The sequence below is a fragment of the Ictidomys tridecemlineatus genome, chromosome 10 (genome assembly GCF_052094955.1).
Source record: "Ictidomys tridecemlineatus isolate mIctTri1 chromosome 10, mIctTri1.hap1, whole genome shotgun sequence".
NCBI classification, from domain to species: domain Eukaryota; kingdom Metazoa; phylum Chordata; class Mammalia; order Rodentia; family Sciuridae; genus Ictidomys; species Ictidomys tridecemlineatus.
Genome location: NC_135486.1, coordinates 32392735 through 32420127, shown reverse-complemented (window position 1 = coordinate 32420127; position 27393 = coordinate 32392735). Strand labels below are relative to the sequence as shown.

Sequence of the window (27393 nt, the reverse complement as noted above, 5' to 3'; positions counted from 1 at the left end):
GTGCGTCCAGCCCTGTCTGTCCATCCTGGGTTCTTGGGGGCTGGCAGGGGTCGGGGGTCGGGGCTGAAACCACACACACCCCCCATTCCTCATCGGGCGGATTCGGCTTCAGTGGGTCGGGTCTGCTCTGCTCACTCTAATTTCCATCCTGGTGTTTGATAATCCTAATGAGTCAAATAGCATGTTTATAAGTTCCTGCCAGCAGTCAGCCTTCGACAAGCCATGGGTACTAATCCTAGGTACTGTCAGAAAGTGCTTCTCCACCGTGACCTGACTGTTCTGCACAGCACACCTACCAGGTAAAGCTTGTGCTGGGACAGCTTCCTGTCTGAGGGCAGAGACACGCACACCAGCCCCTGCCTTCAGAGGGCCCAGTCTGACAAAGGAACGGTCCCTGTCCTGGGAGGCCCTTTGTCCAAGGTAAAGAGAGTTCTTGCAGCCTCCGGAAAAAGAAGAGGGTCCCTTGGAAAGTATGAATTTTTATTTATTAAGGGTCCTCGCAGTACGTTAAGTGTCATAAGCAATTACAAAAATGTCGCAACGGTGGGTGCCACCGGAGGAGAGGCAGGGTCTCTGTGGGTGTGGTGCAGTCTGGAAGGCCCTTCTCTGCCTCCCCTACCATTTCCCAGGTTCACCCACCATCTAGGCCGTCATTTTATGGGCCTTTCTTATAGCCAGCTGCCGACTTCACTGCCTCCCCGGTCTGGGTGTGACCGTGCTGAGCACCGGGCACAGTGATTGAGAGGAGGAAGGTAAGAAGAACAAAGAAGAGACGCTCCCCCACCCCCCAGGTGCAGAGAGTAGCCCAGGAGGGTTTGCCTCTGGCGGGGCCCAAGCTGACCCGGCTTCCTGAGACCTGGCAGCATGTGGGCAGCGGGCAGCTCCTGGGTCAGGCTGTGCCCTCCCCTCCTCCTCCTCCTCCTGCGCTGCATTCACTTCAGACTGGGTGTGTCTGTGGCTCTCATGGGAGAGGGAACAAGACATTCACATGCACACACACACCCCCTCCTCCAACAGTCCTCTCCTCATTGTTTGGGACGGAATGGGTCCCCAGCTGAGGGGGCCAGGGCAGGAAGAGGTGGAGGACAAGAAGAACTCGTGAGAATTGGAGTCCAACCTTGGAGGGCTTCTGTGGGGGCGGAAGAGGCTGACTCCAGGCCTGAGAGCCCAGGGGGAGGCCGCCAGCAGGGAGCTGAGCTCTCTGAAGAGGGTCTGGGGAGGGGGTGAGGAGGCAGAGGTGGGCTGATGTCTGAAGACGTCACCTGGGCTTTATAAAAGGGGACCGACTGAGGAGCTGGTGAGAGGCAGCTAAGGAGCCCAGCTCCCCTCCCGCCGGCGCTCGCCCACCCAGGCAGCCTCCTCTCCTCAGAGACCCAGTGGATCTCGCCTGGGCCAGGAAGAGCCAAGGTAGGTGCCCTGTGCGTCACCCTAGGGGAGGCTCTGGAGCGGGCAGGGGGTTAGTTCCCAGACGGTAGGACAGGGGCTGGTGTGTGTGTCTCTGCCCTCAGACAGGTAGACGAAAGGATGGGGAACACTGATCTTTCCCGATACCAACTTGGCCAGACTATTCTGAAATGCCTGGGGGAAGACATTGACTTGTATTTTCATCCTGAAGCCAGGACCCTGGGGACCCCAAGAGTTCTTTCTTGCTGCACATGAGATATAATGAAGAAACCATCTGTGGCTGCGATTTGAGGTTGCAGAAGCTTCTAGAGGGAGCTGGGGGAACCCTTTAGGGCTCATGGGCTCAATGGGGCTCCTCAGAGCAGTTCCCCCCAATACAAACTGGTATATATGTGTGTGTGAGGTGTTCGTGATGTGTGGGTCTGTGAATGTGGTGTGGGACGTGTGTGCACGGTGTGTGGGGAGCATATGTGATGTGTGTGGGACGTGTGTGTATGTGATGAATAGCATACACACACTGTGGTATGGGGGAGAGTGGAATATGCATAGGTGTGCATATGTAGGGTAGTGCTGTGTGTATGTTGGTGTGGTGTGCGTGTGTCTGTGTGTGTTGGTGCGGGCAGAGTTCCTCCATGGTGCACATGGTAAATGCTGTCCACAATGAATGGGGCACCCCAGTGGGAGGGGACAAAGCAGGTCACCACCCTCCAACCACCCAGCCTGACCCCCTGCCCTCCGTCGCTCACCATCCTGCTTCTGCACAGTGTCCAGATGTCCCATCTGCAGCGCACATCAGCACACACTCCTGCCTGACTCCGACCCTCCAGAATGAAACCTGCAGGGTTCTTTCTCCCCGGGAGCTCTTCCTCTTGTCCTCCCGGAGAACCCACAGTGCGCTCCGCACCCAGACCCGCCTGTCACTCCAGTGCCCCCAGCACCATCGCCCTGGCAGCACCCTGCAGGGATTGCCTTCTACAGACCTCCTTTCTTCTGGTTGACTAGGCACCATCATTAAAGCCTGTCTGGACTCTCCAAGTTAGGCTTCCCCAGCTCCCATAGCCCCCCCCCCCCGTACTCACATGCGCCCAGCTTGTCATTCACAGTGTTATTTTGAAATGATCTGCTCAGGAGTCAATTTCCCATGCTGGACTTGAGATCTTGGGGGCAGGCAGCAACCCTGCGTCAGCCCGTCTGTGCAACCCCAGCACCTAGCACAGCACCAGCTCCTCAGTGGTGCTCAAGGAAGCCTTCCAAACCAACCAGGACCCTCATGTCCAAGGTCTGACCCGCTTCTACAGCATTCTCTCTAGTGGGTTAAACCTGTTTCTATTCCACATCCCACCCCAGAAAGAAAAAGCGCAGAAAGCTCCAGTCTGAGTTTCAAGGGGTCACAGAATCAAAGCCTGCAAGGACAAATAACCATCTCTGTGGGCAGCTGTGAGCAGTCTGATCCAATGCCCCCATTTTACAGACTGACTGATGAGGCCTGGTAGGGGGTGACTTGCTCAGGGCTTGTGAAGCAAGGGCAGAGCTGAGGCCAGGTTGGAGTAGTGTTCCCATCGCAGGATTCTTACCCTGCACACCATGCCTGAGTCTTGCATCAGGGAGGAGACAGGAAGTGGCAATTGCAAGGGAGGCATGAGCTGGGTAGACATTAGGAGGTGATGGTCACAAATGATCCCCTGCCTTCCCCACGGACAGAGGCACTAGTCTAGGTCTATGCGCAGTGCCCCTTGCCTCCTCAGAGGTTTGTCTTTAATCCTGTTTATTGAATACTACCAAAGTGCCTGATGACTTTTTCAAAGAGGAACTGGGCTTGGGGCTGGAGTAGTGGGGCGGGGGGGGGGGGCAGCAGGCAGAGCAAGATGGCGGGGGAGGGAAGAGGGGTGAAGGAGGGTCAGGATGCACATCTCCCTTCTCAGCAGCCAAAATGATGAGGCCAGTCCAATCCATATCCTCTCAGAGCCCACAGAGGATAGACTGTGGAGACAATTGACCTGATAAATCAGAGGAAGGCTTTTCTCATCCCTGAATTACAGGCAATAAGAATTTAATGATGGTCTTCCAGACTGTGAAGGGCTCTGAGAGAGAGCAAGATGACTCCCCCTTCTCTCGCCTCTTCCTTCCTTTTTTCCTAGAAATGATAAAGAATTGGGTTTCTATTAAAGCAGGACGGAACAGGGTCAGACTCAAGAAGATACATGCTAAGGGGAGAGGGGAACTCAGGCGGGGCTGGATTTGTGCAGAGCCGACATGCTCCGGGTTCCAGAGAGAATGCTTTAAAGACTTTGCCCCACTTCCTTTCCCTGCCAGCTCCCACGCTGCGTCTCACCCCTCCCCTCCCCAGAATTCCTCTCAAGCAAACCTGACCTTCAGAATCCTAGCCATTCTCCAACCCGAGAAATCCTGCCCCTTCCACCAAACGGAATCCTTCCTTCCTCCCTACCCATCCTCCTCCAGGAAGCGCCCCCTCTGCTCCCAGCACTAGCCCAGATTCTGCACCTGACCTAGTCCTTGTTCCCTCTCTCTGTCTCAGCCTCAGCTCGATTCCAGGACCTGCCTCTTCTCATCAGGATGAACGCACTGATTTCTTGGCCACTACTGCTTTTCCTCTGTGCCACCTCCTTCGGGGACCCACTGGCAAAGGTGGCACCTGTGGATGATCCTAGACCCATAGGTATGCATCGTCTGGGGAAAGGCAGGTCATGGAGAAATTAGGTTGGCTGTATTTTTCCAATTTTAGCCAGTCGACTGATAGGAGTTTAATACTGCATTTGATGGACCTCTAGGATGGCCATGTGTGCATCGCATGGAGAAGAGGGACAGTTTATCACCGTAACCGGCACCAGGAGGCTCACCTAGGCTCATTAGACACCAAGCTCCTTCATGGTTTTCTCAAAGTGTTCTCTGCTTACACAGACTACTTCTCTGGGTGGATGTTAGGAAGGAACTTAATATTCAAGCTTCTCTTATCAGTGAATCCAGATCCTTTGTAAGGGGATTTGATAAAAAAGAGTCTAAATACAAGACAGACCCTTAATACCTGTCAATCTTGTGAGTTCACCAGGGAACTGATGAGTTGGGGAAACTGAGGCCCAAAGAGGGAAGAGACTTCCCCACCTGCAGAAGCACTAGGTGCCAGCATACCCAAGAGCGTGTCTGCTAAGTGGCGTGAGCTGTAACGGTGCTAGTCCCCAAGGCAGGTACATGAGATTGAACACTTCTTGGTTGTCAGTTTTCTGGGCAAAGTTGCCACTTAGCCTCTCCGGTTCCCAGCTATGGAACTTGGGGCAGACTGCACATTTGATATCATAACCCCACCACTGCCTACGGATAATGGGCTTTGGCTGTTTCTGGCAGAGGGCTTTAGGGGAGGCCACACACACAGTGGCCCGGGCAGTGGTTCTCCTGCTGGCTTAGAGGCTATAACTGAGATCCCCTCTCCCATCTTTGTCTGACCCTCAGCAAGGAGGGAGGGACCTCCTAGACAGATGGTTATTAACTCTGGACCATGTCCAGACTCCTCCAAAGTGTGCCAGGGCATTGAGGAGCCAGGCACAAAGCCAACCCCCACCCCAACACACACTCGCTCGCAGAGGAGGCCTCCTTTCCACTAATCTCTTAGCACAATTGGCTGACTTATTGTCTATTCAGAGCTGGCCGCCCTATTTTACTGCCAAAAAGTATAGTGAACTTAATGAGCCTTGCATGTGAAGTGCCCTCCAAATGAGCCTTTTTAACCCTCAGTGTGAAGGGGAGAAATGACTGCTGGGTGGGGGAGGTGAGCCAGTTAAGGTGACCTAGGTCATTTCTGGCCTTCATCAGTCCTGATGTAGCTTAATAGAGGGTCACTAATATTTTTATCAGAGATCAGGGTTGGATCACAGGTGTGTGGAGGCACAATGGCCTTGGCTTCACTTTATTAATTTGTTTTTATATATATCTGGGGGGTGGGGGGATACTGGGGATTGAACTCAAGGGCACCTGCCCACTGAGGCGCATTCCCCGGCCCTATTTTGAATTTTATTTAGAGACAGGGTCTCACTGAGTTGCTTAGCACCTTGCTATTGCTGAGGCTGGCTTTGAACTGGTGATCCTCCTGCCTCAGCCTCCGGAGCAGCTAGGATTACAGCTTTTATATATTTAACAAGGATTTATTGAGGACCTATTATGTGTAAGGCACTGTTTTGAGAATTCGAAGAAGGTGGGGATGATAGGTGGATGAACTTGGCTGCCACCCACCCCAAGGAGTCCAAAGGGGAGCCAGATATGGAAACAACCCAGAAGTCAGGCAGAGCCAGAAGAGGGGCAGAGCTGAATGTCCCCCAAATACTTTGACTTTCTTAATTTCCAAACGCAACCCAGTTTCCTAAAAGAAGGTAAATTCATACAAAAGTTATTTAAGATAATCCAGGAAACACTGGAAATCAAAGCCGTGTTGAAGGAGAGAAGGGCAAATGGTCTAACCACCTTAGCTGAGAGGTTGGTGTGCGGTTCTGGGCTGCGATTAGCACTGAGCTTCCTGGCGGTCAAGGGCCAAGAGTAAGCATGAGATGGAGATTTAAGGGGACGTTCCAAAGCCATATTTCCTGGTCCCTGGCCTTACTTCCCTGTCTTCCCTGTACTATCTGTCCTAGGCCAGAGACTGGGACCTCTGACGGCCCTGGACCCTTGGGAGCAGGACCTGCGGTGCACGGAGAGGAAGCCTGTCCCAGCCGGGCCGAGCCCTCGGGGGGTCTCGCTGTGTCCCCCTGGCGAGAGCCCTGCGGGGCCCCAGGTGATGAGTCCATGCTCCCCGCGCAGTCGCCTGATTCCCGCGCCCCGGGGCGCGGTGCTGGTGCAGCGGGAGAAGGACCTGTCCTCCTACAACTGGAACTCTTTCGGTCTGCGCTATGGCAAGCGGCAGACAGCGCCTGGAAGCCGCCGCGGAGGCGCTGAACCTGGCCCAGGGCGCAGGTGCGGGCAGTGAACTTCAAACCCCGACTAGAGGCCGAGCAAGCAGAGGGTGGGGGTGGGGGTGGGGGTGGGGGTGCGCTAGACAAAGCGGGGTGCGGGGGACGGGACTTGAGCTTCCGCTTGAGGCAATAAAAGTAATGCTGCCAACTCAGGAGCTGTGATTAGCCACTGATTTGTGCAGGCAGCGCTGATGAGGTTGTTCTCAATAGCATCTTGGGCTGGTTTTAAGATGTCTCTGGTGTCGTCAAGGTCAGTGCTTCTCAAACTAGATGTGATGAAATACCAGTTTGCTGGTTCCCCGGTCCTTTTCAGACAACACATAAATAAATAAATAAATAGATAGATAGATAGATAGATAGATAGATAGATAGATAGATAGAACCACTGGGAACCTGAACAATTTTTAAACAACTAAAGAGAAGCCCAAATTGAATGCTGCTTGCATGTTTCAGCAATATCCAATTTCTACCCAGCATTCTAAAACCATTCTCATAATTCCTAGGTTCACCCCCCTGCAGATGGGTAGCACTGGGTAGCATTTTGCAGAGGGACATGGGCCAAGAACCCTGCACTGAGAAGGAGGCGTAGACCAGTTAAATAACTTTCTCTTTCCTCAGCCAGTCGTACAGCTTGATCTGGAAAATAGTGCCAACCACTGCCTGTTCCCCAAGGGTTAAATATCACTTGAGCCCCACAGTCAAGCCTCTGAGGGGGTGCTTGGCGGACACGCATGGAGCACCAACAGTGGACACAGCCATCCACCCTCCCCCAGGAAAGCCAGCCTGGATCCCTTGTTACACTGTCACTTCTCTTCATCCTCATAAACCACCCAGGGAGAGAGGCATGTATTAGTTCATCCTTGCATGCAGAACCCTAAAATCCATAAAAATAAGTCACGCACTCAAGGCACACAGCCAGCAAGTGGCAAGCCTAATAGCTCTCCTGACGCCAGACTCTGCTCTGTGCACTGCCGTGCCTCTCTGAGATGGTGGTCCAGATCCAGAAACGGTATTCAACCCCCGGGGACATCCTGGGGGCCCAAAAGCTAGGGAGGAGAAATTTCAGTAGGAAAGAGTAGACCTTGTCATTAGGAAAACCCCAGGCCCTCACACCCACAAGACAGCTCCTAGGGTCCCCCTATCCTGCTTGGTCTGAGAAGGAAATGTTCTTTCCCAGAGGGATTATGGGCCCCGCCCCCCATACTGTGAAGCACCACAGTTTTCTACCCATTACAGAAACCAGGACTCCACAGGATGGAGGCAGAGCCGTGTTGCTATGGCAACAAGATAGGCTGCCAAGGGAACGTGACAACCTGCCCCACCCCCATCTTTACCCTTGAAACCGCCCTCCAGGATCTCTCAAACTACCCATATTGCTGCCAGCTCACGTCGGAGCATGTCGTGACAGTGTGTCACTGTTGATATTCAGAAGGATACTTCAACCCCAACAGCCGGGGGTGTGTCTCTCTGTACCTTCTGAAGAAAAATCATAAACTCAACACCTATAAGGGAGTTCTCCTAGCCCCCTGGAACCAAGCCTTGGGAAGGTAGAGGCTGATGGGTCTCCACAATTTGCTCTTAGTCTGTTTTACAAAAGTCTCTATGACCCCCTTCTACTCCTTCCTCATAACCTTCAATTTAGGAAGATGGCGGCCTTGGAGGCAGGACAGGCAAGCGAGTCCTCAGGCAGCCTGTCTGTGTGTGAGAGGGGTAAACATCAGACACTGTGCATGTTTCCATGCGTGTGCCTGCGTGTCCTTGCGTGTGGTGTGGGCCCCTCCAAACACATTCCAAGCCTGTCAGCTCTCACCACAGCCCAGGTCTCTGTTCTGGCTGACCTAGAGGCCCTGCTTCCACAGACAGCTAGCAGGGAGCTGGTGGCCTGTCCCTTGCTTCTTGCCCCAGAACTGCTACTGGTGAGACTCTGACTTTACAGTTCTTGACCCCATATCTTGGTGACGATCTCTGTGGGATTTATCCCCCCCAAAAGGGATCTTTGGTTTTATGTGGCTCCAGTCTAACCCTGAACCTGCTCTTCAGATTGGAGGGAAAGTGGAGAGAAGATGGGGGGGCTCCAGAAGCACATGACTTGACCCACAGGGGTTTCCAGCTACCCTCTGAGCTGCCAGATAGGCTCAGAGCTGGAACACTGGAACCCAAAGACCTGGAGGCAGAGCTTGGTAGGGGCACTCAAATCTGCTTCTTTTCGAGATCTCTGAACAGAGCCCAAGGGGTGAGAAATCAGGTAGGCAAGGGCATCTTTTGTCAAGGGAAGCTAAAAGGTCTCTTCCCTGGCTTTACCCCTTTTGGTAAGTCTTCATAATAGTAGTGGGCTGTTCTCCCATCCTGTAGAAAGAAATATGGAGGACAGAGGTGAGGGGTGCAGGGAGATTTCTGTCTTTAGTATCACTCTTAAAAACCCCTCAGGTGATTTCTTAGGACTGCAGGATCACCTCACTCCAGCTTCAACAACCCCTAGAGGTGGGCAGTAAGATTCCCATCTTATAGAAGAAAGAACTGAGGTTCAGAGAGGTTATGCCCCCATCACATAGCTAGAAAGTCCTAGTGCCCAGAGTTGGACGCATTCCCACATTCTAACTGCAAACTCTATGCTGCAGGCTCTCCTTCCCTTTCAAGTATGGCTGGGTGGCTGTCCCAACCCTCTGCCCCTTCCTCAAGGAATAGTCCTGGGAAGCAGTGGACAACCAACACAAGTCTACCCCACAGCAGGCCTCCTCCCTGGGACCAGGGGCCAGGCCTCTGGTCTTTTCTAGTAACTTCCCCAGGCTCAAACTTGGTCATGGAGGGGTGAAGGACATTAAGTCTAAAGAGAGCTAGCGTGCCTTCCCCACTTTCTGAACCTGCTTCCATTTTCCATCTCTGTGTTCGAGACACCCAGGCCAACGTGGTTGCCTGCGCTTGTGTGGTTCAGAGTGGGGAGTCTGGGGCAGGACTTGCTTTTGGTTGTTGGGGGAGACCAGGACATAATAAAGAGCCCCCTGTTCGTCACCTCAGGATTTGATTTCCAGTCATTTCCCTCATATCCGTCCATTTTAATCTTTACGAATATTCCTTCAACTTGTAACCTCACAAGATGGTAAAAAGTCCCATTCTTGACACATTTGTGCCTTCTCCCTAATCCCTGAAATAAGAAATAAGAGCAATATAGACCCTCCAGGACAGAGAAGAGAGAGGAGACCATAGCAGGTGGGAAATGAAGCAAGAGGTTAAAGATGGTAATTCCACTGAGGGTCTGGCCCAGTGATGGAACCTGCGAGGGGCCCCTGAGGGACACTGCTGACTGTCACCCAGGACCTCCCCTCTGGACACGGAGGTGTCTGGTAGGATTGAAGCCTGAACTGAAAACTGGGGGACTGGTTGAAATTCTGCACGTGGGGTTAGACTTTCTGAGCCCAACACAGCCACAGTCTCCCACTCCCCCACTAGGAAGAGGCTGGGGGCTGCCTCTATGGAGGACTACAGTGCAGATGCTCCTATTGGGGGACAACAAGCACAGTGAGGACCAAGACAGAGACCCTTGAAGAGAAGGGACCTTGCATGCTTGCTTGGTGAGTCCCCAGGCCCTTCACTCTCTGCTCCAGGAATGCAGGCAGCAGCTACGTGCCTCCTGACAGGAGATGACAGATAAAAGTCCAAACATAGAGGAAGGAGCCCCAGGAAAAAGCCAGCTCAGAGTTGCATCTACAGTGGGGTGCTCCAGCCTTTGAGGCTTGCCTGGGTATGCTGAGTTTCCAGGAAGTGGAGATCAAAACCAACAAACACAGGGCAGACAGACAATGCAGAAAGCAGATTGATCATTTTCTGTGTGTGGTTAAAAAAAATTCATAAAATTCACCATCTTAACTTTTTTTTTTTTGTACTGGAAATTGAACCTGGGGTGCTTAAACACTGAGCCACATCCCAGCCCTTTCTAATATATATTTTTTTAGAGACAGGGTCTCATTAAATTACTTAGGACCTCACTAAGTGGCTGAGGCTGACTTTGAACTTGGGATCCTCCTGCCTCAGCCTCCCAAACCGCTGGGATTACAGGTGGGTGCCACTGCGCCCCACCCAATTGCTGGCCCATTTTAACATTTTTTTTTCAGTGTACAGTTCATTAGTTTTAATTATATTCACACTGTTGTGTAATGGATCTCCAGAAACTTTTCATCTCAGAGATAACATTTTTTAAAAATTAGTCTGTGATTATTATCCTCTGGGGGAAGAGAAGATTTTGCTTCCATAAAAAAGCAGTAGAAGCAATAAAAGCAGGAAGAAGCAGATCAGAAAGGACCTTTGAAAGTTAAGAACAGGAGAACAAATTTAAAAAAAAAATAAAAGGGTTGGAATGTATACTTAAGGAAATCTACGAGGTAGGACAAAAAGAAATCAGGAGGTGAAATATTAAAAACTTGGGAAAACAAAAAGAATGTTGGCACATCCTACTACCATGAGTTCTAGAAGAGAGAAAAGAAGAAGGGAAGGGTAAAAGTGACCCAAGAATTTCGTGCAAGACACTGAATTGCACGGAACAGAGGGCAAGGGTTTTCCGATTGAAGGGGGAGCTCATGGAGCATCCAGGTCATGAATAGGAAAGACCCAGACTTTCCCCAGCTGTCCCCTACCCTCCCCAGCTATGCTTTTGCTGGGACACTCAGCTCACAGTGTCCCCCATCCCTCCAAAAGAACCACTCCCCCCCTGCACTCAGCCCAACCCCCACCCACACTCCAGGAGCTGCTCTCTGCCACACCCTTCTCTGGCAAAGACACCCTCCAGGTTTTTTGACACCAGACCTCCAGGGCCAGTTGGGAAAAAAGCAGTTTCTCCTGTCTCTAGCCGGGACCTGGATGCACCTTGTGTCCCCAGGGCTGCCCTGTGACCAGGCTCTCCCGCCAAGCCCGGACTCCTCTTGCCAAACCTCTCCGCCATCCAGGCCTCTGCAGCTCCCAAGACCCGGATGACCTCCCTTTGGTTTCCCTGGGTCACTGCTTGAACAGGCCTCAGGTTAGGATCACCCCAACCCTGTGGCTGAGTTCCCGCCCCTCCAAGGTCCCCACAATAAACAGCTAAGGACGTCGGGTCCTCTCCTCCCAACTCCAGCCCTGCTCCAAGGTTCTCCTGTCCAGCTCCAACGCCTGCCTTCCTGGGAGCTCTGAGTCACCCTTCCGTCCGTCCGTCCTCCCACACGAGGCCGCCCTGGATGCTCATTAAGCCCCACTCGGAGCCTTTCTTTCCCTCTCAAGGTCCCAGCTGCTCAGCTCTGCTGAGCTCGGGGCTCCCCACTGATTGAAAAATTCCTCCGAGGAGGCAGCTGGGGTCCTCCAGGGACAGACGTGGAGCAAAGCGTGATATGAGGAGGACAGGTAGAACACAGACGCCACAAGGGCATTCTTCTTCTCTCTCCTGCTTCCCCATTTTCTTTTTTAGAAACAGAAGCACAATGAGCCCAGAGATGCCCAGCTCCCAGCACTGGACACACGGAATCCAATTTCTATATCGCTCTATTTTTTTTTTGTGGGGGAGGGAGTTGTACTGGAGATTAAATCCAGCAGCGCTTTACCACTGGGCCACATCCCCAGCCCTTTCTATTTTTTATTCGGGGACCGGGTCTCATTCAGTTGCTGAGGGGTTTGCTAAACTGCTGAGGCTAGCCTTGAACTTGTGGTCCTCCTGCCTCAGCCTCCAGAGTCGCTGGAATTACAGGCATGAGCCAGTGAGCACAGCATCAGTCTCTAACTCTTCCTACCTTTTTCTGAGCAGAGGCCATCCTAAGAGTTTCCCACTATATACTGATGGCCAGGAAGAAATCCAGGCCTGGGCCAGGCATGGGGACACCCGCCTGTAATCCCAGCAGCTCAGGAAGTTGAGGCAGAAGGAACATGAGTTCAAAGCCAGCCTCAGCAAAAGCGAGGTGCTAAGCGACTCAGTGAGACCCTGTCTCTAAATAAAATACAAACTAGGGCTGGGGATGTGGCTCAGTGGTCGAGTGCCCCTGAGTTCAATCCCTGGTACCCAAATAAATAAATAAATAAATCCAGGCCTGTTTCAGATTGGACATAAATTGGACTTTATGTTACCTAACCTTTCCTCCCTCTACGCTTGACCTCCCAAGGTTACCCCCAACACCCCAATTCCCTTGGAGTCATTTATCGTGGAGGAGGGTGGGAGTTGGGGCCCCGGTTAGAGCACCCCTCAGCACCACTCATCTCCTGAGATTCCCGATTCCACTCTTGGCGCTGGCTGTGAAATCCAAGCAAGATGTGAGGATCTGGCTCAGACTGGATTTATGCTTCCTCCGACTGGTTCTCATGAACTGCTCTGCCCCCCCTGGCAGAGGGCAGGAGCCATAAAACCGTCTCCTCTGCCCCTACTCGCTCCAGTCCCTGACCTTGACCTCCAGGTGACGCAGCCTGGGCCCAGAGAGGGCATCCTGGGGACAATTCTGTGAGAATAACCGGACCCCTGGGCCAAGAGAGCCTGGGAGATGACCTGATAAGGGACCTGCACACTTTCCTTTCTGTCCCACGATGCAGGACACGGGAAGGCGGAAGTCAGAGGGAAGGAGAACCTTCTGGACTATCTCACCCCACCCCAGCAGAAATGGCAGAGGAACAGGGTGGGCGGCCGAGCAGAGAGGGAACCCCCAGAGCTGGGGGGCCCTGGGGCAGCCGGCTCTCTTCCCTGCCACCGGGAGTTCCCTGGCAGCTGAGTGCCAGCCTCAGCGTGACTGTCCAGGGTCTCGGGCACACACACGCTGGGCAGCTGACACCACTTCCTTAGAAGGGAAATGAAGCCAAGTGTTCCTCCCGCCAAGCCCCAGGACGCAGTTCTGCATCAGTCTGGCTCTGCTCCTCTTAGAAAGTCCTTCACGGGCTTCAGATCACCCTGGGCCTTCTCCCCTCCAGAGTCCTCGACTCACCTTCAGTTCTCCCCCTCCCTGCTCACTGCCTCCAGACCCCGGGCAGAGCTTCTTGATGGGGGTGCCCATGTCAGTGCTGACCTGGGGTCGAGCCCAGGAGAAGCTGTGGGCCTCTTGCTTCTTAGACATGGATTCCTAGCCTGTCCTGCTCCCTGCAGCTCCACCGTCCACCCAGCCTCTATGTGAGGGGGCAGAGTTACTGTTTCTCACCTCTGTCTCCTGGCAAGGTCACTCACACTTCTCATTCACACCAGTATGCACTTCTGGGGGTGGGGGGTAAGTGTGCTGATCCTGGTGGAGGAAGGAAATGATGAAGGTGTGCATCTGTCGGGTCCACATCCCTTCCCCTGTTCTGGCCCTAGCTCAGCGCCCCTCTCTTTGGAATCCCACACTCTTCCAGCCACCCCTGATGCTCACGGCCACAGAGAGAGGGTTTCAAGGTGAAGCCATCAGCTGGTTCTTCCCTAGTACCTCTGTAGCCTCAGCGTTCTCATCTTAAATTGGGGACTAGCCCTGGCCACTTCATGGGGTTGCTAAGGGACCAATAGGCATCAATATTCAAAGTGCACAGCACATTGTAGGTGCTCAATAGAGGAGGCTGGTGGGACTGGTGTCCTGAGCAGTCCTGGGGCTGACACCAGCTCCCCAGGGCCCTTCCCTGCTTATTTGTTCCCTCCTTGCCCCTGTTCCCTGTCCTCTAGGGCTTGGGAGAGGAGAGAAAGAAAGAGGGAGGATGGGTGCTCAGTCACCCTCACTGGTCACAACCACGATGGAAAGATGGCCTCAGTCTTTTTTGGAGGGAGGGGATGGGGGAGTCTCTCTCTTAAGCCACTCTCCTGAGCTTCATGACAGACCCTCCACCAGCAGGGAGTCTCACGGTGGGATCGGGGAGAGCCAGGAGCAGGACACAGGCATCCTGGATGGAGGCACCCATGAGGATATGGTGCGGGAGCTGCGGGCCCCACCCTGCCACTGACTGTGACTTGTCCGGGTTCCTGTTTCCTCCTGCTGCTGGGTACCGGGCACCTGCTTCCCAGGCCAACATGGACGCTGGGAGGTGACCCTCCTCCTTCGATCACAGGCTGTTTGGCCGGGTCCTTCCTGGATCTGCAGGTCCTGCCCCGTCATCTACCAAAGACTTTGGCTCCTGATTTACAGACCTCCGCAGCCGGTGCCCTCTGTGATCCTCCCGATGACATCACCAACCACGCCGATGGTGACCCAGCTGTACCCTGGCCTCTCAGCTCCTCGGGTGCCCCACCCCCACCTCCCCACCTCCTCCTCACCGCCCAGCTTTGTGGGTCCGCCCTGGTCACCACCCACCCTCTCTTCTCTCCCGCCATGGTCCTTGGCTGTCTCCCAGCCCAGCTTCCCGTCCCTCTGTAGCCCATACCCACAGCCTCTCCATGGCATTTTGCTCAGACCCTAGATCCCTCTGACCCTCATCTCTGACCACGCAACCCTGGGGGATGCCAGCCGTGCCCTTTCTCTGAATCTGTTCCAAGCCACCGAGCGCTAGGGTGGTGGCACAGGAATCAGAACAGGGCAGACTGGCTTCCTGTGGAATCCTGGTCTCCACACGTCTTGGTCTCCTGCAGAACCCCCGGGTTCCCGAGGTCAGCTTCTTCCCATTTTCTGTGATAACTTCCAACCTTCTTCACGCCTACAAACCCACTCCCACCCCCGGCGCTCGGTAGAGGGCTTTGCTTGTTGGAGAAGCTACAAGCCATCAGGCAGGAAGTCCCTTAGCTCTCAGATAAACTCCCCCCACACCCCATTCCGCTGGAGGGGGTGCCCACCCTGGCTTCCCCACCCTGGGAACCTCCGGACAGCCATCTCCCTGTGCAGACCAGCCCTTCCTCTCCTCGGAGTCCCTCCTATGCCTTTAAATATAAACCGCCTCCCTCCTATCATGAGAGAGAGAAGCCCCTCAATTGGTCCTTAGTCCCCTCTAGCTGTCACCCCCTGTCCTTTCCTTACAACCCAACTTCTCAGAACAGTGTGGCAGCCCACGCCTGTGATCCCAGCGGCTCTGGAGGCTGAGGCAGAAGGATCATGAGTTCAAAGCCAGCCTCAGCAATTTAGGGAGGCCCTAAGCAACTCAGTGAGACCCTGTCTCTGAATAATATACAAAGTAAGGCTGGGTTAAGCGCCCCTGGTTTCAATCCCGATACAGAAAATAAGTAAATAAATAAAAATAGCTGTTTTATTCTGCTTTGCCTGCACTGTTCTCCTCCTCTTTCTGTCACCTTTTGTCACTCCAGGCTCTATTACCAGGCTCAATGAATATTTGCTAATGAATGAAACAGGATTAAAAGTGCACTCGAGGCCCCAAGAGCTGCTTCATCAATGTTCATTCAATCTGACAAGAGTTCCCGCCTTTGGGGGATTCTCAAAATGTCTTCCCCGTCCCCAAATAATTCCCCCACTGCCAATCAAGGTTGAAAATTTACCACCAGGGCCTATCATTCAGGAGGCTGTTATCTCTGAGCAACAGAAATTAGTTCCTCGCCTCTTTTCTGCCCCCAGACAGTGTAAAGAACTGTCCCCCAAAGGCTCAGGATTTGAAATGCCTGGGGCCCCCCAGCATCCTCTGCATGGCACATATGTGGAAACAGAGACCAGAGAGAGGAAGGCAGGGTCCTGAGGTCACCCAGCGAGCTCAGGATAGAGTGAAGTCTGGAACCCAGGTCCCTGAGAACTAGCTCAGGACTCTTTGCTGCCTCTGGCCATTCACTTGTTTAATGAATATTAAGCCACACTATGGGTAAGAGGGAGAGGACACTATGTATTTTGGGGGGTGCGAGTTAACAGGGATTGGACTAGGGTGCTCGATCACTGATCCACATCTCCAGCCCTATTTTGCAGTCTCTCCGAGTTGCTTGGTGCCTCACTGTTGCTGAGGCTGGTTTTGAACTTGCGATCCTCCTGCCTCAGCCTCCTGAGCTATTGGGATTATAGGCGTGCGCCACGGTGCCTGGCTGAGAGGATACATATGTAAAACAAAAAAGTAAGAAACAAACAAAAAATAGCTACAGGACAGAGGAGGTTTTTTTTTTTTTTTTTTTTTTTTAAAGAGAGAGTGAGAGAGGGGGACAGAGAGAGAGAGAGAATTTTAACATTTATTTATTTTTTCTTAGTTCTCGGCGGACACAACATCTTTGTTGGTATGTGCTGCTGAGGATCGAACCTGGGCCGAACGCATGCCAGGCGAGCGCGCCACCGCTTGAGCCACATCCCCAGCCCGACAGAGGAGGTTTTGCTCCAGAGAAGGGCCTGATGGTGCCTCAGAGCCCCAGCAGGAAGCGTGGCTCCAGGTGGAGTCCGGGCCTGCTTCGTGGAAGAGGTGATGATGTTTGAAACAGGCCTTGAGAAATGATCACGGAGGAGCCAGGAGAGGACGCGTGAGCACTCACCCTGGGACTCCGGCAGGGGTGTGTTGGGGAGCTCCCAGACGACTGGCAAAGCCACAGGGACAAAGCAGGGAGACAGAGTGAGGGCCAAAAGGAAGGCAGAGCCCAGCAGGAGGAGCAGGAGGAGCTGAAAGACCAGTGCGCCCCACAGTCTCCTGCAGAAGCCTCCCCAGGCCTCGAGAGCCGCCCTTCCCTCCCTCCATCACGGGTCCATGGAGAATGCACACCCAGCTCCCTGCCGCCACGTGAGACCGTGAGACCGCGCTCTGCTTCTTCCACTCAGCAACAAGTCAGGAAGGTTCCCCGCGTCCCACATGGGAACCTGGGAGGTAGCCTGGGAGGAGCCAGGGGCAAAGCCAAGGCTAAGACAGGACGTAGCTGGGGCCAGGTGGGGGCTGGAAACCCAGGCTCCGTGGCGGTCCAGGCCTGGGGCCTTGTCCTTGAGGACTGCTGCTGCCCCTCATCAGTCTCTGTCCACTCTGGGGTCTCAAGGCCACGCCAGACAGAGGGCTGCTGGCGTCACTGGGACAGAGCTGCTTTCCCACAGCCCCTTCCTCCAGCCCCTCTGCTCTGCCTCTGAGACCTGGTCACCTCTCACCCACCTAGCTTGGTCCCACGGGTGGGATTTATGACTGGCTGCCCTGCCGCCTGTCCCTAGGTAATAAATCAGGGCAGAGCAGGAGCAAAACCTTCTCAAGTGCACAGTGTATAAAAGAAGGGCTCAGGAGCCACAGGCTTCTGTGGATCCCAGAGAGAGCCCAAGACTGAGCGGAAGCATGGACGGACGGAGCAGAATGCCCCGCTGGGGACTCTTGCTGGTACTCTGGGGCTCCTGCACCTTGGGTCTCCCTGCGGACACATCCTCCTTCCGACGGTAACCTGGGAAGAGAGCGGGTGGCAGGGGTGAGCTCTCAGATACATGGGGTCACCCAGTGTTCATGACCAGCCAGTCAGGGAGGTATGGTACTGTTCAGAGAGGTAAAGTGACTTGCCAAAAGTCACACAGCCCATAAGCGACACTGCTCAGGCCTGGAGATCATCTCTCCTAATCTCTTCCTAGAGCTTTTGATTCCTGCCCAGAGCCCCTTGCTTGGCACTGTGGGGAACTCGAGATGATTAAGACATGCCCTTCCCCCCAAGTAGCTCACAGTCTAATGATTAAGAAGTGTGTGGGTAGTTAAGTGTATCGAGTAGAGTTGTTTCGGTTTTAATTCTGCTGCCCTAGAAGAACACCTTAGCTCTGAAACCATGGGCAGGTTAACCTCTCCGCGTCTCAGTATACTGTTTTTAAAAACAAGGATGAAAACAGAACCTGCTCCCTAGGGCTGCTTTGAAGATTTAATGCATGTAAGGCCATGAGCGTCTTGCTGTGCCCACGGTGAGAACCCAGATGCTGTTAATAACACACGGCGGATTATCACCGACCTTAAGAGGATGGCTTCCTGCAGCCCCGAGCACGCAGCGAAAGCCCTGACATCCACCTGGTGCCAGGCCCCACAAGCGAGTCCCTAAGACTGGAGAAGTGGGAGGCAGAGCCAGAGGCCTCGTGGAGAAGCAGGTGGCAGATGAGGCCTACAGGGGGGGGTCTTGAAGGGCGCAGGCAGGGCTTAAGAGCAGCGGTCGTTGCTCAGCCTATACAAGGCCCAGTACTTCACAGGAGCTCTTCACATGTCCCCTCCCAAATGATGTCCCCACAGGTCACCATTTCCATTTTACAGATGAAGACTCTGAGGCTCAGGGAGGTCACCTGGAAGAGGCTGAGGCTCAGCACACACTCCATCTTTGCTTCCAAAGCCTCTCTCAAACTTCTCTAAGGCTCTCAGCTGCTGGGTTGGGGTGTGGGGTAAGAGGATGGATGTGTCCCAGCCGCCCTACCCCAGGATACAGGTAGAGGGAGGTAAAAGCATGGAACAAGAAGAAGGGAATCAGGCAAGGGGTGGGAGGGAGCCAAATCTGCGGACAGCCATAAGATTACTTTGCCACCTGTTCCATGCACAGCACCATGCAAGTCCCTGAGTTAGCTGGAGCCACTAGGCCCATTTATATGGGGATTCAGAAGACGCCCAGAGAGGTTAGATAATGCTCAGAATCACACAGCTAGCCAGGGGATCCAAGAATGTCCCCACAACCACAGTGTCCTCACCACCATGATCACCACCCCATGGGCCGTGTGGTGTGCTGGCTGAGGGAAATGGAGCAGGAGCCTGGGTGGGTTGGAGTCCTTGGGGCAAGCTGCCAGGTGGGGATGCACATGGGGCCTCTAAGGATTACAGAAGTTGAGTTGGGAGCCTGGAGAAGGAAGGGATTTTCTGAAAGAGAAATGGCAACAAAGTAAAGGTCCAACGCAGAGACTCTCTGCAGCTAACATGGGAAACGCTCCTTCTTTGGAGTCAAACTTCCATTTTCCCATCTGTAAAATGGGACCAAGAAAAACACCCATCACCTGAGAGGGCTAAGGATCAAGTAAAATCAAGTGTGATAGGCATGTAGCTCATTTCAGCCACAGTATTACCTAGACAGGCATGAAAGTGTTCACGTTTATGGGCAAAATGAGGGGAGGGTCAACAGTGGGCTTGGAGTGTGGGGAGGGATGGAGAGGGCAAGTACCGGGGGACTCACAGCCCAGAAGAAAAAGGGCCTCTCCATCTGTCTGGGAAAGCCACTTAAGTTGGGCTTCAATCCTGGGACGCCTTGGCCACCAGCTAGAGACATCTTCCTCAGGTTCTGGCAGAAAGCCTTCCCGTGGGAGCCCAGGGGACCCTGTATGGGAACGAGGGCCAGATATGAGCTTGGAATCCCTACTCTACCATTTGGGAGCTACTACCACCCCCAGAACCTTCCCTGTCTGTCAAACAGTAGGGCCAGTTTGCCAAGTTGTTGGGAGGTTTGCTTGGGCATGTGTGCGCTATGGCTGGCACTGCCCCAAGCAATTCAGGGTGCTTCGAGTTCTCAACTCCACCTGCCAAAGGTGATTGGAAGGCATCTGTACAAGAAGTCCAGGGTCTGGAACTTAGGCCCAAGACACATCTTGCCAAGGGCAAGGTACACTGCCATCTGGAGATACTGGCCGGTCCTTGCCCAACCCAGTTCAATGGGTCCACTCCATCACAGCCCAGGCTTCATGCCTGTCCCCAGGGGTCTTGGAGTCCCCTCCCCACTCCCCATCCCCCCACCCTGACCCTTCAGTCGGCTATGTGCATCTGCTGCCACCTACAGGCCACACACGGCACTGCATCTCCCATCCAGCATAGGGCTGTGGGAGTGTGGCCCCCAGCCTCCATCCACTAGAGGGGACCTCAGTGTGTTTCCTATTTCTCCGCCTGTGGAGTTCCTTAAAGGCAGTGATGGTCTTTACATCCACCCAGTGCAGTGAGGCACAGAGTAGGTGTTCAACACAGGATGGATGGATGGATGGATGGATGGATGGATGGATGGATGGATGGAGGAAAAACAGCCTTGTCTAATAAAAATCAAACATCAGGAGGAAGTTAGTTGAAGGTGACTTCATACCAGTTCAGGTGACTCAGAGGCCTGCACATCCTCCTTCAGAAGCCCTAGGCCCAAAAATGAGTTTTGGGTGCTTGGGCTGTGGTCAGCGTAGAGGTACTAAAGGTCGGTGCCCAGGACTCTCCCATCACCGTGGGGGAGTACAGGGCTCTTCTATTTCCTTCTTCCACTCAGGATCTTCCTCAAGAAAATGCCCTCCGTTCGGGACAGCCTGAAGGACCGAGGCGTGGATATGGCCAGGCTCAGTGCTGAGTGGGGCCAGTTCACCAGGAGGCTCTCCTTCAGCAACAGCACCTCACCAGTGGTCCTCACCAACTACCTGGACGTGAGTGCCTGGCCCTGCAGCCCACTGCCTGGCCCTGCGGCCCGCTGCCTGCCCGTCTCCTTTCTTTCTTGGACTTACTGCATTTTGGTTGTTGCCAGCACCGTTCTCCCCAGGCTCTGCTTGAGAACCACAGAACACTCCAGAAAAACCCCATTTTATATCTAGAAAGCCTGAGGTGCAGAGAGCAGGAAAGAACCCAGAGGCAGTGTTAGGTTGGAATCAATCCAGGTCTCAAGCCAGGCACCCCTGTTGGGGGGATGTGGGAGGAGTGTGCAGCTGGGCCTCACGGCCTGTCTCCGTGCAGCCCGAGGGCTCTGGCTCTGGTGCCTCCTCAGGGTTGGATTCTTTTTCACTGATCTTATGATGCTTCCTTGTCTTGTTGAAACTTCCATCTCCTGAGATGTCAGGGGACAGTGCCAAGCACCCCCACAGTGCCTGCAGGACAATGGAAACCCAGAGAGGCTGTGGGATCTGCACCATCTTCCCCTGAGAGCCACGAATGGAAACAGGCAAGACCCCAAGCCTCAGGGGTCCCTGGGCGCCTCCAGCACCCTCTTTCCTTTTACCCCCCCAGACCCAGTACTACGGTGAGATCGGCATCGGCACACCACCACAGACCTTCAAAGTCATCTTTGACACGGGTTCAGCCAACCTCTGGGTACCCTCCACCAAGTGCAGCCCCCTCTACACTGCCTGTGGTGAGACACGGCCCCACGGCGCTTGCCCCCAACCTCCCTCCCTGCCACGCTCGGGTAGTCCTACCCCACCCCGGCCAAGTCCATCCTGCTACCCATCAGCTCCTTCCTCTCTGCCCCTGAGCCTAGTGACCCTGACAGGAAGGAAGGTGACTCCCGCTGCCCTGATATGACCACCGAGTTCAAATAGCCAGCTCCGGGAGCCAGGCCATTCTCCAGCCTCTGGGCCACCCCATCCCCACACCTAACTCCTCAGCCCCACGAGCTGTGCCCACAACCCGCCCTGCCTCCAAGCCCTTTGCCTGGGCGGCTCTTGCGCAGGCCTGAGTCTGTGTCCCTCCACCAGAGATTCACAGCCTCTATGACGCCTCAGAATCCTCCAGCTACTTGGAGAATGGGACGGAATTCACCATCCACTATGGATCAGGGAAGGTCAAAGGCTTCCTGAGCCAGGACGTAGTGACTGTAAGTGGGGCTGCCCCTGGCCATCTGACCACCTTCTGTCCCCAGGCCCCCGCTGCCCCTCTAGGCTACACTGGGGGCAGCTACAGTCAGCCCACCTCAGAGCCTGGGGAGCTGATGATCCCTGTTGCTTCTAGCTGGAGCTGCAAAGAAGCACAAGCGTGGTGGAGCAACCCAGGCTACCTGCCACCCTTGGGTGATGGATGGGGGCATTTGCATCTAATTTGCATGTAGGGCTTGTCCTAGCTCCAAAGCCTCCAGCCAAGGAACCTGCCTGAGGTCACCAGCTCTGACTGGACTCTGAACCAGGCCCTGGATTAAAAACCAGGATATTGTTGACATTGGGGTCAGGCTTAGATCTAGGGTCCACCACAGCTGAGGTTACAGTCTGGGGTTTGGTGTCAGGGCAGGATTCCTTTTACATTGGGCTGGTATCTGACCCCTTCCCATTCTGGAGTTTCTTAGCCCCTACTGTGGGGAGGGGTACCCATGGAACCTCAGAGGAAATCTGTGAGCCCCTTTCTCCTCTCCTTGTCTGTGAAATTGGGGTGAAAGAAATCCTGTGCTGAAGACATCCTTAGCCTGCGATGGCAGTGGGGACTGAGGCCCAGGCCTGTGGGCCTGAAAGCAGGGCATGGGGAGGGGTTGTGACATTCTTGGTCTCTCTTCTATCATTGCCTGGAAGGATCACCTTCACAACCCATGCCCTAGCAGCCACAGGCCACCCCAGCTCTCTCTGAACCCCACAGCACAAGTTTGTTGAAGGAGAGGCTAAGTGTGTGTGTGTATGGGGGTATTGATGAAACAATTTTACCCCAAATGGCTGTACCCCGGAGAAGGTGTGTCCCTGGGGCTCCCAGTGTGGAAGCTCAGATCACACCCCAGTTGGCGTGAGCGGTGGGCTTGGTCTCCTCTGGTTCTTCTTCCCACAGGTGGGCGGAATCACAGTGACACAGACATTTGGAGAGGTCACAGAACTGCCCTTGATACCCTTCATGCTGGCCAAGTTTGATGGGGTTCTGGGCATGGGCTTCCCTGCACAGGCCGTCGGGGGTGTCACCCCTGTCTTTGACCACATCCTCTCCCAGAGGGTTCTGAAAGAAGATGTCTTCTCTGTCTACTACAGCAGGTGGGCTCCTGACCCCAGGACCAAGGGCAGTGGAGGGAGGAGCAGAAGGAGCTGGGGAGTAGGAGAGTCTGGGCCAGGATTTTTGTGCTGGTGGTTAGATGGTCAATCAGTACCCAGCGCTGCACTATCCAGTATGGAGGCCACTACTGAAATATAAATGAATTAAAATTAAGTAAACAACAGCATGAAGTTCCTTGGTTGCACTAGCCACCTTTCCAGTGCTCAGCAGCCACAGTGGATGGTGGCTACCATATTGGATAGTGCAGTGTAGAACAGTTCCATCGTGACAGAATGTTCTAATGGATAGTGCTGCTCTGGAACAAGAGGATATCGGGTGGGGATTACTGCAGGCTGGAGATGCTGCCTCTGAGGATGATGGCTCCTCCCACACAGACAGCCAACTTCAGTCCTGTATCAGCTTCTGAATTCATTTGCTCACTCATTGATCCAATCAATGCTATGCACCACACACTGTGGTGGGCTCAGCCAGGACAGTGAACATGGCAGACGAGCTTGTGGTTTAACAGGGAAGAAGAAAGGCCACAGTGTGATGGGCACCCAGGGCTATGCTGCTGAAAACCACGGTGCTTCTCAATTCTAGGCTGAGCTGACATGCTGTGCTCAGCTCCCGAGTAGGGCTGTGATTTGCTTCAAGCTGCTGGGTTTAGAAAGATGGTCTGAGCTGGAAACAGAAAGGTTGTATGGTAAGAGCATGAATTGGAGGGGAGGAGCAGAGTCCAGACTGATCTCAGAGGTAAGAGGATTCTCCGGTTGGTGACAGGAAGGGAGATATTGAGAAAAGGCCACGATGGGTGGCTCTGCAGTCAGGGGCAATCTTGGGAAGAGCCCTTTTAGAGGAAGAGGGGGGCAAGGCCTGAGGGCAAGCAGTTAAGGGGTAGAGGTGGGTGTCAGGAAGTGGAGGTCACAGAACGTAGGTTGCTCTGGGAAATTCAGCAAGGAAGGGGGTGTGGGGTGAGATCCAGAGAGAAGCAGGGACGGGAGGTGGGTGTTTTTAAATGCTAGAGGATCCTCCAGCAATGCTTGTGGGAGGAGGAAGAAGCCAATGGAAAGCAAGAGATTGAAAATGTGAAAAGGCGATAAATGTGGGTACACAAGCCAGGGCTGCGGAAGGGATAAGGGTCCGACTTTGCTGAGCAGAGGTCTTACCTGGGGCTGGGAAGAAGGGGACATGCAGAGAGAAGCTGAGGCGCGAGGCGAGGGCAGGAGGGAACTTGCTGCATGCACACACATCCAGAAGGAGGAAAACCACAGGAATCGACACTCACACGAAAGAAAACGTGCACACATCTGCAAATTCTAGAAAAGCACACCACATACACACGCACGCTCTGGAAACCAGCTCCTTGAGCCCTTGGAGGCCTTGCGCAGCATGGAGGAGAGGAAGGCAAGGGAAGTCAGCTCCCCACCAGGAATCAGGAGCCCTGGCTCCTGCCCTGTCTACTTCAGGCCCAGGTGACCTCAGGCAAGTGACTTTGTCTGTTGGGGTGACTCCATTGCCTGAAGGGTAAAAAAGAACATGCCTAATCCACCTTGCCAAACTGCAGGACTGGTGAGGCTCCCCTGAAATAATGAAGCTCCCCCTTCCCTCCCCCTCCCCCACCTCCCCCACCTCCCCTGCAGAAATTCCAAGTAAGGAGATGAAACTCCCACAGGGCCCTGTACTCCCTGAGCACCCGCATCCCACATGCCCCCTGCACCAAAGCTCTCCTCAGCAAGCCTGGGCCCACCAGGTGCCAGTCTCTGCCCCTCCATCCCACTCTCTCCACACCCCTGCCCGCCCTGTCCCCATGGCCTCCCCGGAGCCCACCCACATTTCTGCTTCACCTAAGGGAAGGGGTTGCCTTGTGCCTGTTCCTTTTCTATGACTTCTCTGGGGATTTGTTTTTGGAGGGGGCTGTACAACTGGACTATCCTTGAAAAACCTCTGGTTGGGCTTGGGAAGGGGCCAGAAAGGGGGAAGCACCCCATTCTTCATGCTTCTTAGAGACAGCTCCAGCCCTGCCATCTGCCCCTCCTTGTTCCCTCGCCCAACTCTCCCTTGTTGCTGAATCTCAGATCTGCTGGTCTCTCCTTTAGGGACTCCCACCTGCTAGGGGGAGAGCTCGTGCTGGGGGGCAGTGACCCCCAGTATTACCAAGGGAACTTCCACTACGTGAGCATCAGCAAGACTGGCTCCTGGCAGATCACGATGAAGGGGTCAGGAGTCCTTCCCTTCTCCACTCTACAAAATGGGGTTGGGCTGGGTGGGGACAGGGCAGGGTTACCATCCTGCCCTCTCTGCAAACAAGGGATGGCCACCCACTGCTCTCTGCCTGCTTTGTGCAGGATGAAGAAGACGGATTTGAGGAGCAGGGGAGGGGAGGGGGTCTGGGCAGGGCTGAGGAGTCACTAGGCCCTGTGCTGGGGCGGGGGGCACCTTCCCTCGTCCACTCAGGCCTCACCCCTCCTCCAGTGCATCACCAGACCAACAGCATGGCCTCCTGTCACCATCCTCACTCAGAAAAGATAAGCAGCCTGGGGGTGCCCTTCAGCCTTTTGCCTGTCTGACTGTGGCCTCCCTGCAGGGTGTCTATAGGGTCTGTCACCTTGCTGTGTGAGGAGGGCTGCATGGCAGTGGTGGACACCGGTGCATCCTACATCTCGGGTCCCACCAGCTCCCTGAGGCTGGTCATGGAGGCCCTGGGGGCCAAGGAGCAGAGCACAGATGAAGTAAGACGCTAAGGGGTGGGGTCCCAGGGTGGGGGGAGCACCCTCTTGGACCAAGTCCCCAAATCACCCCAGGAAACATTAGGTCCCAAATGAGGCCATTTCAGGCCTTCTCCTTGTCACCTCTCACTCTCTCCACACAAGGCTAGTTCCTCCTGGAGGCAAGGCCGGCATAATACTCTCCAGCAGAGGGGTTGGGTCACAAGTGGGGCTCGTGGTTTGCTGAGAGTTCCCACGCTCAAAAGGGCTCCCTTGACCCCTTTCCTCCCCAGTATGTCGTGAACTGCAACCAGGTGCCCACCCTCCCTGACATCTCCTTCCACCTGGGAGGCAGGGCCTACACGCTCACCAGTGCCGACTATGTGTTACAGGTGAGGCGCAGGGAGGAAGGGTGGGCAGGGACCCTTGCAGGGGGATAAGTCGCAATGCATAGATTACATGCTAGGTCATGGTTTCCAAAATTGGCTGCTCAGGTCACCTGCAGAGCCTTTAAAAACCCAGTACCCAGGCCCCACCCTACCCCTGTGAACCCAGAACATCTAGGAGTGGCACCTGGGCAGTGTGGTTTCAAAGCTCTCCAGGGAATTCCAGGGTGGAGCCACATTTGTGAATCACTGTCTTTGGTTTGTCCCTCTAGCACCATCCATTTTCTCATCAAATGTTCCTGATAATCATATATATATGCAGGGATTGAACCTGGGGCACTTAAACACCGAAGAACATCCCCAACTCTATTTAGAGATAGTCTTGATGAGTCTGGGGTTTTTGTTGTTGTTGTTGTTGTTGTTTTGGTACTGGTGATTGAACTCAGAGGTACTTGACCACTAGCCACATCCCCAGCCCTATTTTGTATTTTATTTAGAGACAGGGTCTCACTGAGTTGCTTAGGGCCTCACTTTTGCTGAGGCTGGCTTTGAACTTGCGATCCTTCTGCCTCAGCCTCCTAAGCCGCTGGGATTATAGACGTGTGCTTCTTATGCTTAGAGAAATCACACGTCTAGGGTCAGAAGCTAAAGCCAGACCGTGAGTGCTTGAATGCAGCTCAGTGCCTGGTGGGTTGCCTGCCTGGCTCTAGCACAGGGCCCTGGTGCAATCCATGCAGAGTTCAGATGGCCAAGATGTGATGAAGGCCCAAGGTGAATGGGGGAGGGAAGGTAGAATGTTACTGAGACAGATGAAGGGCAAAGGGAGGCTGGTTTTTGCTGAGCAGTACAACAACCCTCCTGCTTCCTGCCAGGACCCCTACAGTAGTGAGGACCTGTGCACATTGGCCCTCCATGGCCTGGACATCCCACCGCCCACTGGGCCCATCTGGGCCTTAGGTGCCAGCTTCATCCGAAAGTTCTACACAGAGTTTGATCGGCATAATAATCGTATTGGCTTTGCATTGGCCCGCTGAGCCCTCCGCTGCCTGGGGAAACCCTGACTTCAGCCTGAGTCCCTCTGCCTTGGCCTCTACGCTCATGTGGGGACACTGGATGTGGAGCTCCTGCTAGATGCTTGCCCTGCCCCCTGCACCAGCCCTTCCCTGCTCTGAAAATAAAGACTTCATGTTCATGATCCATAGCATCTGGTTTTACTTGCGTTTGGAACAGAGAGGGGAAGTTGCATGGTCATGTGTGAATAGGAATGTGACAAAGACCAAACAAATTCCAATTCACCCCGTTGCACAGGTCCCTGCATGCAGAGATGATGCCATCTGTTTGTTGTCAACAGGGCTTGGTGGAGTTTGTTTACACAACCTTGGGTGGAAGTATTTCAGAGAGTCAACCCCAGTCCCTTCCAGTCCCTCAGGGATCAAGGCTAATGCTGCAGCAGAAGCTGTGGGCCAGAAAGATGCCCCTAGGGCACAG

General features: G+C 54.1%; 2 protein-coding genes across 3 annotated transcripts; both read left to right on the top strand.

The window, feature by feature from the left end:
• Nucleotides 1-88: 88 nt before the first annotated feature.
• On the top strand, nt 89-6403 carry Kiss1 (KiSS-1 metastasis suppressor). 2 transcript variants are annotated; one of them, XM_005330394.3, is made up of 3 exons: nt 89-1407; nt 3941-4081; nt 6042-6403. In XM_005330394.3, exons 2-3 carry the CDS (start codon nt 3979-3981, stop codon nt 6371-6373), a joined length of 435 nt encoding a protein of 144 aa, XP_005330451.3. In that variant the 5' UTR covers nt 89-1407; nt 3941-3978; the 3' UTR covers nt 6374-6403. The 2 variants fall into 2 exon arrangements, with proteins under 2 accessions (XP_005330451.3, XP_077878764.1); XM_078022638.1 differs by lacking the exon at nt 89-1407 and adding an exon at nt 1426-2683.
• Nucleotides 6404-17422: 11019 nt separating this feature from the next.
• On the top strand, nt 17423-27104 carry Ren (renin). Its single transcript, XM_005330307.4, has 9 exons — nt 17423-17569; nt 20377-20527; nt 21102-21225; nt 21569-21687; nt 22617-22813; nt 24911-25030; nt 25399-25543; nt 25813-25911; nt 26778-27104. The coding sequence occupies exons 1-9, from the start codon at nt 17472-17474 to the stop codon at nt 26937-26939; spliced, it is 1215 nt and encodes a 404-aa protein (XP_005330364.1). The 5' UTR covers nt 17423-17471; the 3' UTR covers nt 26940-27104.
• Nucleotides 27105-27393: the final 289 nt, after the last annotated feature.

Bases quoted from the DNA above. Each gene is read 5' to 3' on its own strand.
- Kiss1 (XM_005330394.3), top strand. From the start codon at position 3,979: ATGAACGCACTGATTTCTTGGCCACTACTGCTTTTCCTCTGTGCCACC. The intron at 4,082-6,041 runs GTATGCATCGTC...TATCTGTCCTAG, and splicing joins GGATGATCCTAGACCCATAG to GCCAGAGACTGGGACCTCTG.
- Ren (XM_005330307.4), top strand. From the start codon at position 17,472: ATGGACGGACGGAGCAGAATGCCCCGCTGGGGACTCTTGCTGGTACTC. The intron at 22,814-24,910 runs GTGGGCTCCTGA...TCTCTCCTTTAG, and splicing joins TTCTCTGTCTACTACAGCAG to GGACTCCCACCTGCTAGGGG. The intron at 25,544-25,812 runs GTAAGACGCTAA...TTTCCTCCCCAG, and splicing joins AGGAGCAGAGCACAGATGAA to TATGTCGTGAACTGCAACCA.